The following is a 17,583-nucleotide window of genomic DNA, read 5'->3' as shown; positions in this document are numbered from 1 at the left end:
TGCCTTCTCACCGTAAACAATAGGACAGAGCCAGAAAGCAGTGAGTACACCCGAGCCCTTCCAGAGAGGGGGCGTGGCCAGACACAGCTCATTTACATATTTAAAGCTACAGACACAGAAACAGCTCATTTACATATTTAAAGCTACAGACACAGAAACAGCCTGTTCTGAGCAGGGCTGAAATAGAGGGGTTTATAGACATGATCAAATACAGGATCAGAGTGGATTTACAACAACACACTTCACACACATGAGATAGATAGATAGATAGATAGATAGATAGATAGATAGATAGATAGATAGATAGATAGATAGATAGATAGATAGATAGATAGATAGATAGATAGATAGATAGATAGATAGATAGATAGATAGATAAATAGATAGATAGATAGATAGATAGATAGATAGATAGATAGATAGATAGATAGATAGATAGATATTAAAGGGACATGTATATTTATTGTTGGGTGTTGATGCTAGTTTGTTTCATTAATAGCAGATCACTGACCAACAGACAGATTTCTTGTTTCTAAATAAATCTGTGACCCTCGTTAGTTTCTCTGCCTTAAGAGAGAGATCTGCAGATCTAAGTCGTTTACTGAAGATCAGCGGTCATGGGTCGCCCTCCGTTTGCTTCCGTGTGTCAGACACACAGTCCCGTCCTGCAGGAGGTCACAGAGAGCGAGCCGCGTGAGTTTCAGGCGAGCCTGCACTTTGCCGTGCCCTTGGTTCTCCCGTCAGGCTTCAGTTCGGCTGACTGAGCTGTTCTGACTGTGAGCCGGGATGGATGGCTGTCTGCGCTCAGGGTGACAGCGATCCTGCAAACGCCTCATTAAAGGCAGCTGAACTACCAGGCCGTGTCTGTTTTAATGAGAGACTGACAGTGAGGAGAGCTTAACGCCGTCTCTGAGCTCGCTTGTCGTCCATCACTCAAAGACATGAAGCACATGTGCAACCTGTTGCTATAAAGATATACCTGCATGCTGTACACAACAAACGCTCTGATATCTCCTCTATTGCTGCTTCAACTTTCACTTGAATTAAAATAATCAGTTTAAGGATTAGTATATAGAGCCCAGTTTTATCTACTTTTTTTAGCAGGATTGTATCATAATTCTAATCATTATATAATCTTCATCCACTGCCTGCGAGACTGAACTCAGGGCTGTAAACTCCCAGTCCGGCCTTCATTATAGTGGATTCAAGGATTCTTTCACATCGTGACACAAAAGAAGCTTTTGTGGAGGCTCAGTAACACAAAAACAAAGATTCACACTCAGAACTATTCTGTGGTTATTTATTGAATATTTCAAACTGAAATCAAAGAAAAATGAAAACGACACATTTTAACTTTAGAAAATAAAAAACATTTCTTTTTGTTCGCTGTCGTTTCCCCTGAAGACAAAATATGACCAAATGACGGACGTTGCTTCCGTGTCGCTGATTGGACGTGTCGTTATGCGACTCCTGAAAAATAATTTAATAATTTGCATTAATTAGATCACAGGTTCTGAATGTCGGTTAATTGCCCAGCCCGACATTAACCTGCAAAGCGGACAATAGGCTGCATGGTGTTGTTAGCGATGCTCTGCAAACATTGTTTACAGCAGCCAAATTCCCCCCACAATGCATTGCTCGTCGTTTCTTTTTTGGGGGGGGGGGGGTTGGAATAGCGTTCTCGTCTAAGCTACACCAGACAAACTGGAGTTCAAACAGAGCAAACTCAGTGACACATGTTCACATGTAAACAAGCAGCCTGAGGGGGGGGGGGGGGGGGGGGGGGGGGGGGTCAGGTTTCTGTGCCTGTCTGGTCCCTGAGGATCACAGGCTGTTTAGGCACAGTCACACACATCAACCTCTCAGTTATACAATATGTAATACATTATTTATCCCCTTTAAGTAGCTTTCTTTGCTAGCCTAGCTCCAAGGTCAAAGGTCGAGCAAAAGAAGGAGCGCCTGGATTTATAAATTCTTCTACTGGTTTTTCTTTTGTGGTGTGAAAACGTGAACTGGCAACATGTGAACTGAAGGTCAGCACAAAGAGGATTTCTGAGGATGGAGATTCAGGACTGAAGGTAACACAGTGAGTCATCTTCTGTCTCTTAGCAGGTGCTTTATGACTCCTCCTGTGCAGAGCTGAATCCGCTCCGGGGGAGGACGCCGCGGGTCGCAGGCGTCGCCCCGAGATGAGCGCCTCAGGACGATTAGCGCTTGTTGTCGTATCGGAGGAGAGAGGCTGTCGTGCCAAACATAAAAAATGCACGGGCTTTATCTCGGAGCGCATTTTAGAGCATCATCTCACATCGGCATGACAGCAGTTACCTGTGTGTGTGTGTGTGTGTGTGTGTGTGTGTGTGTGTGTCCTGCTCCTCATGTGGGTCGGCCCCGCCCTGATTCCCCTCACCTGTGACTCGATGAATCCCACAGCGTGCTCCCTCATGATGCCACTCCTCCAGGTGGACCATAATGGGTATGATCTTTGCCCCTTTTTTTTTTTTTTTTTTTAACCCTTTGCCTTCTTGAGCGCTCCCTGTCTTTGTGTCTCCTCCCTGCGTCTTCTTACCCCGCTGACTTCATGAAAGTAACGCATGCTGACCTGCTGTCCTCCGAGGGCCCGATCTGCCCACGTTTCCTCCGCGTCCCGCTCTGAGTCATCTGCCTCCCCTCACGCTGATGTTTATGTCACCGCTTATGCTAATATCCAGAAGAATATGCTAATGCTGCTCGATGAATATTCATGACCGTATTGTAATACATTCAGGACGACAGTAGAGGAGCGGGGACGCGATGTCATTGGAAGGAGAGGAACAACTTAACTTTGTAACTTTGCTACATGAACTTCCTGTCCGGGTGACTCAGGAGGGGACGGCAGGCGGAGAACGAGGTCACTGGTTTGTCTTCATGGATGAACGAATGAGTGAGTCAGCCCAGCCTACGATGAATGACCTCATAATAGACCAGGTGACTCACAAGTTACGCACCTGTGTGCGCTCGAGATGTTAGGCCGCCAAGTCTTTGATTAATGTTGCTGCTATAAGGAACCGTCAGGTCAGAGTCTCACCCTCAGGTTAGTGCATGGACATCACAAACACATTGACTTTATGTTTCAACATGCTGGAGTAAAACATCCCACATACCGGTACAGAGGCTCCAGTCCTCGAGGTCCGACCTCCGGTCTTGCAAAATGAAGGCAATGTAAAGTGCACCATCCTGCAGTTCATCGAGCGTCCACTAGTCCTGGAAGTCTCATAAATAGCCTTTGAGAAATTCAGTTTTTGTTAGCTTGTCGTTAGCTTGACTCAAAGTTAGCCTGAGACAGCATTTCCAGCATGGAGACCGCCATCCATGGGACTCCAGCGCCCCCTGCAGGGACACACGGAGACCGCCATCCATGGGACTCCAGCGCCCCCTGCAGGGACACACGGAGACCGCCATCCATGGGACTCCAGCGCCCCCTGCAGGGACACACGGAGACCGCCATCCATGGGACTCCAGCGGCCCCTGCAGGGACACACGGAGACCGCCATCCATGGGACTCCAGCGGCCCCTGCAGGGACACACGGAGACCGCCATCCATGGGACTCCAGCGGCCCCTGCAGGAACACACAGAGACCGCCATCCATGGGACTCCAGCGCCCCCTGCAGGAACACACAGAGACCGCCATCCATGGGACTCCAGCGCCCCCTGCAGGAACAGATCGGTGATGATATTTATTATTATTATTTCATGTGCTGGCACAAAATGTCCACATATCTGGTGGAAGCGTCCAATGTGGGGATTTCCATGACATTTGAAAGCTTTGTTAAAGAACTTTAATTGACTTTATCTGAAAATGGTCACAAGCCATAAAAACCGTGATGAATTCTTATCGCAGTCTTTGCCTCCCTAAATAAATACGGCGTACATAATTTAAAAGCATCCATAAAGGGGGGGGGGGGCCTAAAAAACAGCTGTATGTCCACAAAAACGACTTGTGTTAGCTGAGCTGTGAGTCCTGCAGGTCTATGCGAGTCATCTGTAAACGTGACGGGACAGGTTTAGATGTTTTTGTCCTAATAAATAAATAAAAGCATCAGAGCAACAAACTGTTCTGCCTCCCGTTCTGTCCATCGTGTTTTCAAACAAGTCAAACTCACCTCGCCATGTTCTTCACCGTGACATTTGAGACACTTCTTATTTCGTTAAACGACAACAACAAATCTGGCGTCTTCATATTTCTGCAGCTTCCCAGCAGGCCACAGAAGCGTAAGATGGCGCCAGGAGACGAGGCGCTCGGGCGCTCTGCGGTAAAAGCTTGTTCTTAACAGAGATGCTCTCCGCTCCGCTTCACTGGAGACGAGCTGCGAGATTGTCTGAAAAAAAAGCTTTTTCTTTTCTAAAAGCGGGGTCGGAGAGTCAGAGAGGACCCGACCATCAAATAGAAATCTTAGTGTTTCATTATTAATGGTGATGTTGGTTAGAAGTAGAAAACCTACGCTGCATGTTTGTGTGTTTTCAGAAACCTTTTTTTTTTTATTTGACAAATGACCAAAAAAAAACAACATTAAAGGCAGAGTCAGCGTTGGAGCCATTTTTAAAAAAAATAAATAAAACTCAACCTTCTCCTAAAGTGAAGCTGCTTGTCCCTTCAAAATAAAACTCAGCCTTCTCCTAAAGTGAAGCTGCTCCATTGTCCCTTCAAAATAAAACTCAGTCTTATCCTAAAGTGAAGCTGCTCCATTGTCCCTTCAAAATAAAAATCAGTCTTCTCCTAAAGTGAAGCTGCTCCATTGTCCCTTCAAAATAAAACTCAGTCTTCTCCTAAAGAGAAGCTGCTCCTTTGTCCCTTCAAAATAAAACTCAGTCTTATCCTAAAGTGAAGCTTTGTCCCTTCTGGGCCTCCGTACATGTGTGACTGTGTCTGCAGAGACTCTGTCCTCTGACTGGATTTGACTCTTCTGATTTGTTCTGGTTGACTCGGGACGTTTGTTCGGCGGAGCAGGTGTGTTTCCTCCAGCCAATGAGAGCGCAGCAGGTGAGTTCAGGAGTGGATACAGCTCAGTGATTGGAGGAGATTCAAAGCGGTGAATATGACGGACGTGGACGTAGCAGCAAAGAAGAGAAACTCTTCAAGAGGAGAAAGCTGCTTCTAAAACCAGACTGAACCTTGGGTTGTCTTTTACCTGTGGACGTGGAGCTGCTCTACTTCCTGTTGGACAGGAAGCTGACAAACACCGGTGTTTAGCTTGTGTTAGCGTGCGTTAGCTTGCAGTGTAGCTACAAGCAGTAAACATCCACACCACGACCTGCGGGGAGTGTGATGATCCCAGGAGGAGGGGCCAAGCATTTCTAAATCATTGAAGTATTTTAACGAGCACATTGTGCAGCAGCAGCAGAGACCCAAAAGAAAAGCAGTCAAATTAATTTTAATGATAAAAGTAGCTAGTTGTACTTCATTTGTTTGGAGCAGCTGTCTTATTGTTTTGGAATTAAACTCTTTGAAAGATTCATGCAGAAGCACTTTCGTACTTGGCGTACTTCACGTTGTGTAACAGACTGCTGCGTTCTGGAAGCTAGCTGCTACAACAACCACAAGATGTCTGGAATCAAATAAAAGAGATTTATCGCTGCATGAGCTGCTAGCTTAACCTGTGCTGAGGTGTGTTTTACAATCGAATTTCCCTCCTTTAACGGCTGGAGTCGAATCACACACGGTCTGAACAGAAGCTCCTGTGTGAAGAGAAGAAGAAAACAGCTTCTTTCCTGTGTTTTGTCTGAAGCGTTCAGGATCACAGAGACGTCTAAAAGAGATCCAGACTGATGACGCAGGCGGAGGAGCGCGGAGCGACGCTCTGACATCACAGACCGTAACACGAGGATAACTCTATATGCACAGTCAACACTGAGGTTTTGGTGGGGAAGTCTGACGGCTAATTCGACAGGATCGTATTCTCATCACGTCTGCAGGTAGTCTGACCCCCTCGCACAGGTCTGAGCACCTGATAGCTAACAGGCTACGTTAGAGGACAAAGAACACAAGCAGAGGAAACACTGAGCAAGGACTTAGTGAAGGTCAAAGAGGACATCTGCAGTCACAGATCGAAACACTGAGCAAGGACTTAGTGAAGGTCAAAGAGGACATCTGCAGTCACAGATCGAAACACTGAGCAAGGACTTAGTGAAGGTCAAAGAGGACATCTGCAGTCACAGATCGAAACACTGAGCAAGGACTTAGTGAAGGTCAAAGAGGACATCTGCAGTCACAGATCGAAACACTGAGCAAGGACTTAGTGAAGGTCAAAGAGGACATCTGCAGTCACAGATCGTCGCTGTGAGCACATGTTTAACAGTTTAAAGGATTTCAGTTGTAATTAAAGACAAAAACAACAACTCTTAGCTTTCAGTCACGTGACCAGCGGGGAGGGCGGAAAGTCTCGGCGACCGTTGGACACTCTGTGGAGCGGCAGCAGGCCTTCAAGACGACGACGATCTGAACTTCTGTCCCCGAACCCGCCAGGCAGAAACCTCCGACCTCAACACCACGGAGGCCGCGCGTTCGCCGTCCCAACACGTCATTTTCATTCTCAGGAAATATGACCTTTTCAAAAGGTCATCCGTCCTCTCGTGGTGACGGAGTAATCCCAAAGCGTCGAGTTCAAGCAGGAAGAGCGGTTATTATATTCTCTAATTCAATTTCTTCATTCGACTTAACCGCTCTCGTCTCGTCTGCTTCTCCCGTCTCGCCGCTCTGGTGATCAGCTGACGTTACTCTTTAAGTAAATAATCCAACTCGCCTTCCTCTCAGCCGACCGTCCCGCCGTGGTCACTGTGCGTGCAAATCAAACATGATCAAACAAGCTGCGTTCTCTAAAAACACTTTAAATCATCGACACCAGAATATATAATCTGTTGTCCCTCCGCTGTCTTTTCTTCCTCCATGATTTGCAGGGACAGTGGACGTACTGTCTGCGTTAGAGACGTGGCGTCTCGGTGATTCAGACCTGCAGCCTCGGTTTGTCAGCGCTGACTTAACTGAGAGCGAACGCCAGCAGCCAGAGGAGTCATCACTGCTGGACTCGGAGAGTTTTAATGAGAGCTGAGGATCTGTCGGGGACGATCACGGCACGCAGACGTGTCTGGGATGAGCTCGATGTTTCGTGCCGCTCCGTTTCGAGGCCACATTCGTTAGATTCTTACTTCTTTTTGTTTTTTATTTTATTTTGAAATGTTCATATTTTGATGATAAAAAAATAACGCTCAGTTTAAGAAGCAGAATTGTGTGTGTGCAGAGATGCTGCAGGTGAGGCGTCCTCTCTGCCTTCTGAATGAACGGCTCCCCAGCGTGCACGCCGTGAGACCTGCAGCGCCACAAATCAACGGGCCGACCAGCTGGAGCGTCTACAGCTCTACCGGGTGTGTCGAGCTGCAGACTTCCTGATGTATCACACAAACTGTTACTGCTGTGATCAGAGACGCCCGGCAGCCTATCAGAGGCTTCACACGTGTCACATGTGCAGACCTTTATCAGCTGGAAACATTCTGACATGTTTCAGACGGACACGTTTGGAGACATGTTTCTGTAGACAGTAGACAACAAGTCAGTTGGATACCAAGTCTTTCAGTTGACGATATGTTGGGGTTGGGGACTCGTTGTTTGAGCTGGGGACTCGTTGTTTGAGCTGGGGACTTGTTGGGTTCGGGACTCGTTGGGTAGGGGACTCGTTGGGTTGGGGACTCGTTGGGTTGGGGGCTCGTTGTTTGAGCTGGGAACTTGTTGGGTTGGGGACTTGTTGGGTTGGGGACTCGTTGGGTTGGGGACTCGTTGGGTTGGGGACTCGTTGGGTAGGGGACTCGTTGTTTGAGCTGGGGACTCGTTAGGTTGGGGACTCGTTGGGTAGGGGACTCGTTGCGATGCTTCCTCTGAAACCTGACTGTGTTTGAAACCCGGGAGACTACAAACATGGCGTCCGGCCTCGGGCTAGCTGGTTAGCACTTGGTGTTCTGTCTGCTGTTGAGACTGAGAGCGCAGCAGCAGCAGGAGGAGCAGGAGGAGGCAGCAGCAGGAGGAGGAGGAGGAGGAGGAGGAGGCAGCAGGAGGAGGAGGAGGAGGCAGCAGCAGGAGGAGGAGGCAGCAGCAGGAGGAGGAGGAGGAGGCAGCAGGAGGAGGAGGAGGCAGCAGCAGGAGGAGGAGGAGGAGGCAGCAGCGGGAGGCAGCAGCAGGAGGAGGAGGAGGAGGCAGCAGCAGGAGGAGGAGGAGAAGGAGGAGGAGGAGGAGGAGGCAGCAGTGGGAGGAGGAGGAGGAGGCAGCAGCAGGAGGAGGAGGAGGCAGCAGCAGGATGAGGAGGAGGAGGCAGCAGCAGGAGGAGGAGGCGGGAGGAGGAGGAGGCAGCAGCAGGAGGAGGAGGCAGCAGCAGGAGGAGGAGGAGGCAGCAGCAGGAGGAGGAGGCAGCAGCAGGAGGAGGCAGCAGGAGGAGGAGGAGGCAGCAGGAGGAGGAGGCAGCAGGAGGAGGAGGAGGCGGCAGCAGGAGGAGGCAGCAGCAGGAGGAGGAGGCAGGAGGAGGAGGAAGAGGCAGCAGCAGGAGGAGGAGGAGTAGGCAGCAGCAGCGGGAGGAGGAGGAGGCAGCAGCGTGAGGAGGAGGAGGCAGCAGCAGGATGAACACGGTCAGGGTGTCAGGATGTGACTGTGGTATCTTGACGCGGCGTCACATTCAGGATTCTGCAGCTCCTTGAAGCTCGTCAGAATCCTGAAGCGGATCAAACGGCGGCTGAGAGGACGACAAAGACACTTTAACATCGATGTCTCTCCGCTGATCCAGCTCCGCCTCTGAACACATCCACTGTGCTGACCTGGTTCCTGACCTTGCCAGGTGTTGAGCCTCCCACTGTAAGATAATCCATCACCTGATGTGGAATCAATGCGACACCGGGAGCCTGTTTGTCTTCGTGAGCCACGTCATTAGAGGAGGACAAACTCCTGATTCCTCCTTTTTGGACGGTGGAGGAGCCACAGGCCGTGGACAGCGAGCAGAAACTCAGAGTATCAGAGGAGCGACTGGATGAATCACAGCGGGAGAAATAACCTCCAACGTCTCCACTCATGAATATTACACACTCGTGTCTGTACACTACACCGAGACCTCAGCGTGCTTCATCCTCTGAATAATACATACAATAAAATCTTTCCTTTCTCAACCCAATCCCCCCCCATACCCCCCCACCCCCACCCCCCCTCCAACACCACCACCAACCACCAAAACTCTTCTTCACTGGATTCTGCTCAAAGCGGAGCGAGCGAGCAGAGGGGAGAGAGAGAGAGCTGGACTGTACAAACATGAATAACAAGATTCTTCTTTAAAAACGCTGCACGTGAACAGTTTGCATGAATTGTGAAATATGAAGTCGTGTTCTGATCAACTGATTCAGACTGAAGACTTTCTCTCATAAAGATAAACAAACACAAACTTTGAAAATGACAATCACGTCTGTTGTCTTAATATTTCTCCCAACACTTAAACTAACAACTTGAAATGTCAAGAAGTTAGAAGATGCCAAATTCAATCAAGACATTTGAGATCCGAGCAAAAGCCTTAAATATGATCCCGGATTTAATTCAGGTTTATTTGTAGAGCACATTTCATACAAAGTGAAACCCGATGTGATTTACAGAAGACAAAGATAAACTCATTTAAAATAACAAAGTCTTCTTCAGCCTGAGGATTGTCTCCTTTCCTTCAGCGTGGGGGGGACATGTTGTTTGACTTCACGGACACATAGCGACACTTCACGCAGCTCGCTGAGCGGACAGTGATGGACTAAAAGACCTGGATGCATCCTTCAGGTACTTTCTGAAGCGCGCGCGCTGCTGTGACGCATGCTCGCATGCAGTCAGGTCAGCATCCACACTGAATGCAACACAGAGAGGACCAGAGAGACCGGATCCAGTGAGCACAACATACACACAACAATTAACAGGCTTTTGTTTAGACTTTTCTTTTTTTTTTTTTTGTTAAACGTGTCCCGCTGCAATCAGCTCGCAGTGCGTGCGTTTGGATCAGCTGATTAACTGTTCGGACTGAAGACATCAGAGGAAGACTTTCAGAAAATATGGGATTGTATTGAGTTGGACATCTTCCCCCCCCATTAAACCTGCATCTTGTTGGACAAAAAGACAGCTGCAGGTGGGAATAACGAGCTGCGGCGTTTCCGTGAAGTCAACGCTTTGCTGCCGCATTAAAAACGTCTCCAGCAGCGGCAGGACGCGCTCCGCTCTTTGGCGCACACAAGATCTCTGTTTTCTTCCCTCACAGGTCAGATGTGTGTGTGTGTGTGTGTGTGTGTGTGTGTGTGTAAAGTCGTTGCGGTCAGAGCTCAGCACGCTTTGTATGTTTGAGTAACACATTTCCAGGCTGTAAACTCGACACTGCTGCCCGCAGACCTGCGCGTCCGAGCAGCTGCAGGTGCCGCAGGGGGACACCAATGGGACGATCCAAATACTGATGTGATGGGTAAGATTATCACACGAGTACACGAAAAAGCATTTTGTCCTCGGCACTCTTTGACACCCCAAAATCCAGATATCAAGATTCATCTATGTGAGTTTACAATGAAAGATATTTAACTAAACAGAATCTTTCTTCTTCTTTCGTCTCCATCGCTTTTACGCACGCACGCACGTCAAGACTCGATCTCTTCCTGTCTGCCAAATGTGTGCAAATTAAGTTCACCCGTCTGCATCATGCACATCTGGGTTTAGTTCTTGATAGGAGTGGTTTATGTGGTGATTTATCCGTGAAACGTCGTGAAGAGGCTGCTGTGACTTGTGAACACAAACGCGTAAATGTGCCGTAATTCGAGGCTCCGGCGTAAACACGAGCTCCAGTCTGCACACTGATGATCAGCCTTCTGTTTGGGGATATCAGACCGATGACATCCCGTTTTACAGTCCCTGCTTTTCTGCACGTTCAGCTGACCGTCCTGAAATCTACATTTAACATGTTGCATGTGGAGACTCTTCACTAAGAGTCACGTGAACATGAACATTAACGTTTATATGCATTTGAACTGTTCTTTATTTAAATGGTCTTTTATTGATTTCGACAGTAATTGTAGACATTTCACACCTTCATGCAGCCATATCAGTGCACAAGCGTCCAACCATGAGGCGTAGAAGAAAGTAGTGCACATCACCCTTTAAAACAATACAAGCAGCCCTTTGTAAAAATATAAAATAAATAAGAATAAATGTAAATAAAGCATGAATAAATAAAATAAATAACATAAATATTAAATAAAAAGAAAGTCAAAGTTATTAACCTGTAAAAGAAAGGGGGGGGGGTTGTTTCTTTATGTAAAGTCTTGTTTGTGTGAAGTCAACAGGACGAGCTCGTGTGCACGCTTTAGGGAAAGGCTAATAAGTTCGTGTCAGGTGACGGCTGGATGGACGGGGCGGCCACGCTGCCCTCTGACCTTTGAGTGTGCGTCTCGGGTGATTTGTGTTTGTGGTGCTGGACCGTCTGTGTGGGCGTAAACGACTCGGCCTCTGGATGCTGAGGTCCAGGGCTGTGTTGCTATGGAAACCGTATGAAGCACACTAAAGTCATGTTGATTTGTTTGTGTGTGTGTGTGTGTGTGTGTGTGTGTGTGTGGGGGGGGGGGGGGGGGGGGGGGGGGGGGGGGGGGGGGGGGTTGGCAGTTTCCAGATGTGGAGCTGCTGATGCTTTCAGGACATCGTTTGAATCAAAGCAAATATTAAACAGGCCGAACGGACATCACCGAGGGGAAGGTCGCTTTCGTAACCTAGCAACAATGATCGCGTTGATGCCACAAGTCCACAAGTTGCTTTTTTAATTTTTTTATTTTTTTATTTTCAACGCCGCACATGGATCAGAGCTCAGTTGTGTTTACGATCATCGCCATGTTCATGAGCGGTAACGCAACATCACATGACCACCAAACTCGGCTAGCCTAGCTAATCGTGCTAACAGGACCTGCTGCGAATCGACAAGATCTGAACAGGAAGTCGGCGTTTTCTGATCTCCAGGAGAGTCAGTCGCCCACAGTGGAGATGCTGATGGAATAAAAACAAATTCCATCCAGCTTAGGCAGGAAGTAGTTCCGGTACGATCTACTGCAGCGAGGCAAACGCCGACGACGGTCCGCTTTACCCAGCAGCTCGTGTGACCAGTGCAGGTCACCGATCCGTGGATTAGAGGCTGACATTTTCAGGTCACAGGAAATGCACCGGTTACGTGTTCCTGCTGATGCCGGACACGGCGTGAGATCAGGTCTAATCTACCCGTCACGCCCCCCCCCCCCCACGCCCCCGTGTCTGGCGTGTTGCTCAACATGCCTCAGCACGACTCGACACGCTCCTGCTGATCATCGTCACGCCCACGCAGGAAGTCGACCATGACGGTGATCACTCTCCTCGCGTGACTCGGCTGTTTCACTCTACATGCGTGCTCATTTGCCCCAGTTCTTGATATTCTATAAAACATGAGGGACGTCTGAATATTAGGATTTCACATTTTAAATTCCGAGTCTCGCCCCGTGGACGAGGGCGTTCAGTCTTCAGGAGGATTTAAGTACAGTCATGCAGAAGCTCTGGGTACATTCACACTGAAGGTCTGCAAACCTCTTTTTACACGCTGTTTGTGAATGCACACAGATTTCTGCTTTCTGATTTGTTGTATAAAACATGAAGTGAAAGTGAATATAAAAACGTATAATCTGCCTCTCCTGCTGATGTAACTTGTTGTTTTTTAAAGATTTATTTTGGGGCTTTTATCGGAGAGATAGGACCGTAGACAGAGACACTAACCACTGAGCCACCAGCGGCCTCGCTGCTGATGTTCCTTCAACGAGATGAGAAAATCTCACTTTTCTCGGGACAATCAAATCTAAATTTGGAGATTTTAACAATAGTTTTCAGCTCTGTAGCTTTAAAAGCGATTCATCGAATACGACACTCTCTCATCTGTTTGTGTTAATTGCTGAGACAGTGTTTTCATGAAGCTTTACTCCCTTTAACAATGCTTATATTTGGCTCCACACTTTGCAGAATTGGCAACTGTAAACCTCCTGAAATACTCAGTCTGTCGCTTTAAATATGTAAATGAGCTGTTTCTGTGTCTGTAGCTTTAAATATGTAAATGAGCTGTGTCTGACCACGCCCCCTCTCTGGAAGGGCTCGGGTGTACTCGCTGCTTTCTGGCTCCATGTCCTATTGTTTACGGTGAGAAGGCAGACTCAGAGAGCAGAACAAACACCTAGCTGTGGGAGTGTCACCCACCTGGGGGAGGGGCTACTGCCCTTTGTGATGTCATGAAGGGGAGGGGCTACTGCACTTTGTGATGTCATGAAGGGAACATCTCCAAACAGCCTGTTTCAGCACACATTTTCTGAAAAGTGGAGCAGGCAGAAGACGGAGAAGATGGACTTTTCTCATCATGGGGGGGGGGGGGGGGGTTGGAGACAGACTAGAGGAACATTAGAGGAACATGGAGGAGAGGATTCTGGGTAATATGTGACCTTTAAAACGTCATATTAACTAATAATTCAAGTCTTCATCCTGGCGTGGGATGTTTTGATGCCTTCAGGTTAATCGTACTGATGTGTTGAATCAGTGACAGCTGATATTTACTTTATTTTCAGTAATGGCTGCTGGCATGAGAAGCCTCTTTAAAATAACATTTTGGAGCGTTTCATCATTATCACTTTTCTATTTGTCTAATCTCCTCACGCTCCTGTTTTGACCTTCTCCTTTTTTTTATTCTGCCTTTTTTATTATCTCCATCTTTCTCTTCACGCTCTTCACTTGCCTTGTCATGCTCTTCTTCCATTTTCCTTTTTTTTTGCTTCATTTTCTCTCCCATGTTTTCTCCTCTCATCTCTCTTGCTCCTAATTTTTTTCTCCACCTTATCCCCCCCCTCCTCTTTCTCCTCCTCTCGCCTCTGTCTCGATACTCTCTCTTCTCTTGACCTTCGTCCTTATTCAATACATCCTTGACGCTCCCTCTTTTTCCCCTTCTATCTTCTTTCCTTTCCTCTGTGCCTCCGTTTCTCTTTCTCCTGCTCCTCCGTTCTTTCCCTATTTCCCTTCCATCTCTCCTCCTCCTCTTGTTTTCGTCTTCCTCCTCTCTGTCCTCCCTGCAGGTTGTTGATGGAGAGGATTTCGAATGTCAGCCGGGACAGTGGTCATCGCAGGAGGAATTCTGGCTACAGTCATCTTACTGACCATCGTTGCTGTACTGTGTTTATGTAGGTTACAGGTAAGGCTTCATTCACTGATGAGCAGACATATCTGGAATAAGACGTTTTATTATAAACTGCAGGTGTCGCTCATTTTTCCAAACATCAGAGAGTTAGTACAACACAGGCGAGGATGTAGACAAACACATCCTTAAAATCATTGTCTTCGTCGTTATCATGAAGGTCGTAGGGGGTCATAAAGAACTGGGTCTTTAGCTTTTTCTTAAAGGTGCAAAAGGATTCTGCAGATTAAATAGAGTTTGGTACTTTTTTTCACCATCGGGGGGCGACAGAGGAGACGAGTGTAGTTAGAGATTTAGGACCCTGTGGAGAAGGTTGGATCAGACGCTTGGCAGAGCGTAGAGGGCGGGACGGAGAGCAGACCTGAATAAGAGCAGGACCCACAAAAAGACTCGTTGGATCTGTTAGCTGTTAGCTTTTAGCGCTAACTCTTCTTTTTTTTGTGTTTGTCGTCTTCAGTATTACTGCTGTAAGAGGGAGGAGTCTGAGAAGGGGGAAGAGGAGGAACCAGAGCTCACCAGCATGTCACCATCCCGCCCTCTGGCTCTGCCTGCTCCCCCTTCGCCTCCGACGCCGGAACACATCTTCCACGAGGAACCGGAGCCGTACACTCCCACTTTCCTCACCGAGGCCAACGGGCCTGCAAGCTACTCCCCCACGCCTCCACCTCGCAGGTGCCAACGCTCACATGCCTTCTGCCCGTCCTGCGCCCGCTGCACACTGCCCTTCTACCTGCAGCACCCCGAGAGGCTGTGCAACGGCGGGCGCAGGATAAGCTACAGGACTGTGCAGCAGGAGGACCTGGAACTGCCCATTGACCTGGCTAGCTTCTACCAGAAGTTAAATCTGATCCGCTCCGTCACCATGAGGGAGGTGGTCACGCACAGCGTCAGCACCGACGTTTAGGAGCAGACAGAGTGGAGACAGCACCTGGAGCGAAAAACGCTGAGTCATCTCAAACCGCACTGACTCCATTCTGTCTGCGATCACACGCGCTCACATGTCAGTAGCTGCTGCGCTTCGGGTGCGGCGCAGCAGCTACTGACATGCTACGACGCCGAGGGCTTCTGCCTGACGGGAAAAACAAAAACGTCTCCTGGCAGCATGTTGGACGTCTGGCAGCTGAATGAACTTCTCTTCAGTCTGATGAACACTTTTGACTGTTTTTGTAACCAAGATGTGTGTTTGTTTGTGTTTAGAGAATTAGCGTCCTCGCTGTTTAGCTAGTTAAGCTGCTAATCAACATTTATGTGTGTAAAAGTGTAACCAAGATCTTTTTGAGCTTTGCTGGTGAATTGAACACGTTTGTTTTTTGTTTCTAATTGCACCACAGGCGAGACAGATCCGGGGGGGTAAAACGTCTGGTTGGCTAAAAAGAGCTCGCGGCTAACATTTGAAGCTAGCTCCGAGTTTGTCTCAGGTGATCAGTCTCGTGTTGTTGTTGACAAATCCTATGTGTTGACCAAAACCAACACCGAATGTATCCCTTAACTTTTCTGCATGCACATCAAAAACTTAATAACATTTAGCTTGTGATTAAATGTGAAGTTACCTTCTGATGTCGTCAAGAATAAGCTGCAGGTGAGCGTGTCGTCATGGCGGTTTCTGTCACGGCCAAGGACTCGGGGTTCTCGCTGCACGCCTCGGTGTTGGCGAGGTTTTCACGGGGGCTGCCGTCCCCGAGCGTTGATCTTGTCCAGGTTAAACCGGGTTTACACTCTACGGTGATAGCTCAATTTATAACCAATTTTTTTTAGTTGTCGCACGCCGTTAGCGGTGCAGTGTAGCTTCTGATGCACCACGGCCAATCACAGCACAGCATCAGCTGCTCCTGGTTTTCTCTTTTACGCGACACCCGTCCAGCTGCTGTTAAAAACATCTGATGTGAATTCATCCAGTACGAGAAAAGAAAAAGTCCCCAAAGAATGCAAAAGTCTTTTTTTTTTTTTTACGACTTTTATATCTTCAGTGTCGCTGAGAAACAAAGACAAGGAGCGGGGACGTTTAGAGGGACTGACGCATCTTGGTTTTGGTGTTTTCATTGGGGTTTGTTTACACACTTGGATAAATTCAGAGCGTCTTACAGGAGGAACGAAGCTGAAGACACATTTTGTATTCCTGAGTTTGGAAGAGAAAAACATCGGCGCACGGTTGGTCCACGGACGGGGTCGCGCCGATCATGTTGTAACGATTGGCTCGTTACAGGGCCCGCCTCCTCGTTCACTTATTACAGGCGTCAAACGGCGTTGTCATGTAAATGAAAAGTCACAATGCTGCTAAAGGTTACCGTTAGGGGCGTTAGGTCATTGTTTTAGAGGCAGGGCCACCATATCCCCACATCCTGCCCGCACGCCGCGGTCCGCCAGCACCGCCGCTTTGCCGTGTTACCGAATCCCATCACGAGATCTCGCAGGAAATAAAGAGAAAAAAGTCTGAGGATGTTCTGATTGGTCTTTTGGTGCCTGTTTTGACGTCATGTTCAGAAAGTGACGAAAAATACGATCGCAATTCCGTACATTGTGTTTTATTTTGAAATTAACCGCAAGCTCTGTGCGCTTCCCCGTATGACTTCCTGTCCGCGTCGATGTGTTCTGTCCATCTTGACGCGCGCCCACAGCTCGCGGCTCCGTCGAAAATATGGACTCGCAGCGTATTTGAAACGGAGCAGCGGGGCGATGGCACGCCTCGGAGACGGACCTCGGCGCTCGCCGCTGCGGAAACACGATGACAGACTCCGAAAAATCGTTTCTGAACAGCTCCAATCCAACAAAGCGAGAAGTAAACGTTTAAATTAAAAAATCAAAATAAAAAAGTAGATTTACTTTTCTTTATATTTCGGATAGTTCCATCGTCATTTGGGCAAAACGTTTAAGGAAATTTTCAAAATAAAAGCCTCGCCGTTTTTTATTGTTGTTTAAAAAGTAAAAGAAATCCATCCTCGTGAGCTTGTGTTTGCGTTCACTGCTGTAGATTTGTCCGCACAGTTTTTTGTTTCTCATGTTGGACATGAAGTTTGTGAGTGTTGTCGCATCTTAAAGGGCTTTTCTGAAGCATTCAACGATCACCTGACTGTGAATCCTGGAGAAGATCCACTTCCTGTCGGGGAGAGAGCTTCCTGTAGATGGACGCTAGGGTTCATGGGATGTAAATATATATAAAGACTTATGATGAATGCAGCATTTAAGAAAAAACTGTGCAGAAGACGAGCGTTCGTTTGAACACGTTGAAGATTTTTCCTTTAAATATAAAAGTTCATATTTTCAGATTAGAGTTCATCTCTTAATGTCAGTCTGTCGAGTAGCATCGTGAGATGTGTCGCTTTCAAATCC

General features: G+C 47.9%; 1 protein-coding gene across 1 annotated transcript; it reads left to right on the top strand.

Annotated features, from left to right (window-relative positions):
* Window positions 1-14,135: 14,135 nt before the first annotated feature.
* LOC306836381 (protein FAM163B-like) lies at window positions 14,136-15,160 on the top strand (the record flags this gene model as incomplete). The annotated part of the gene is made up of 2 exons (XM_079363415.1): window positions 14,136-14,253; window positions 14,714-15,160. The coding sequence occupies exons 1-2, from the start codon at window positions 14,161-14,163 to the stop codon at window positions 15,158-15,160; spliced, it is 540 nt and encodes a 179-aa protein (XP_079219541.1). The 5' UTR covers window positions 14,136-14,160.
* Window positions 15,161-17,583: the final 2,423 nt, after the last annotated feature.

The sequence above is a fragment of the Symphodus melops genome (genome assembly GCF_947650265.1).
Source record: "Symphodus melops genome assembly, chromosome: 1".
Lineage (NCBI taxonomy): Eukaryota > Metazoa > Chordata > Actinopteri > Labriformes > Labridae > Symphodus > Symphodus melops.
Note: the sequence above shows the minus strand (reverse complement) of the source record. Positions and strands in the feature narration are given on the sequence as shown.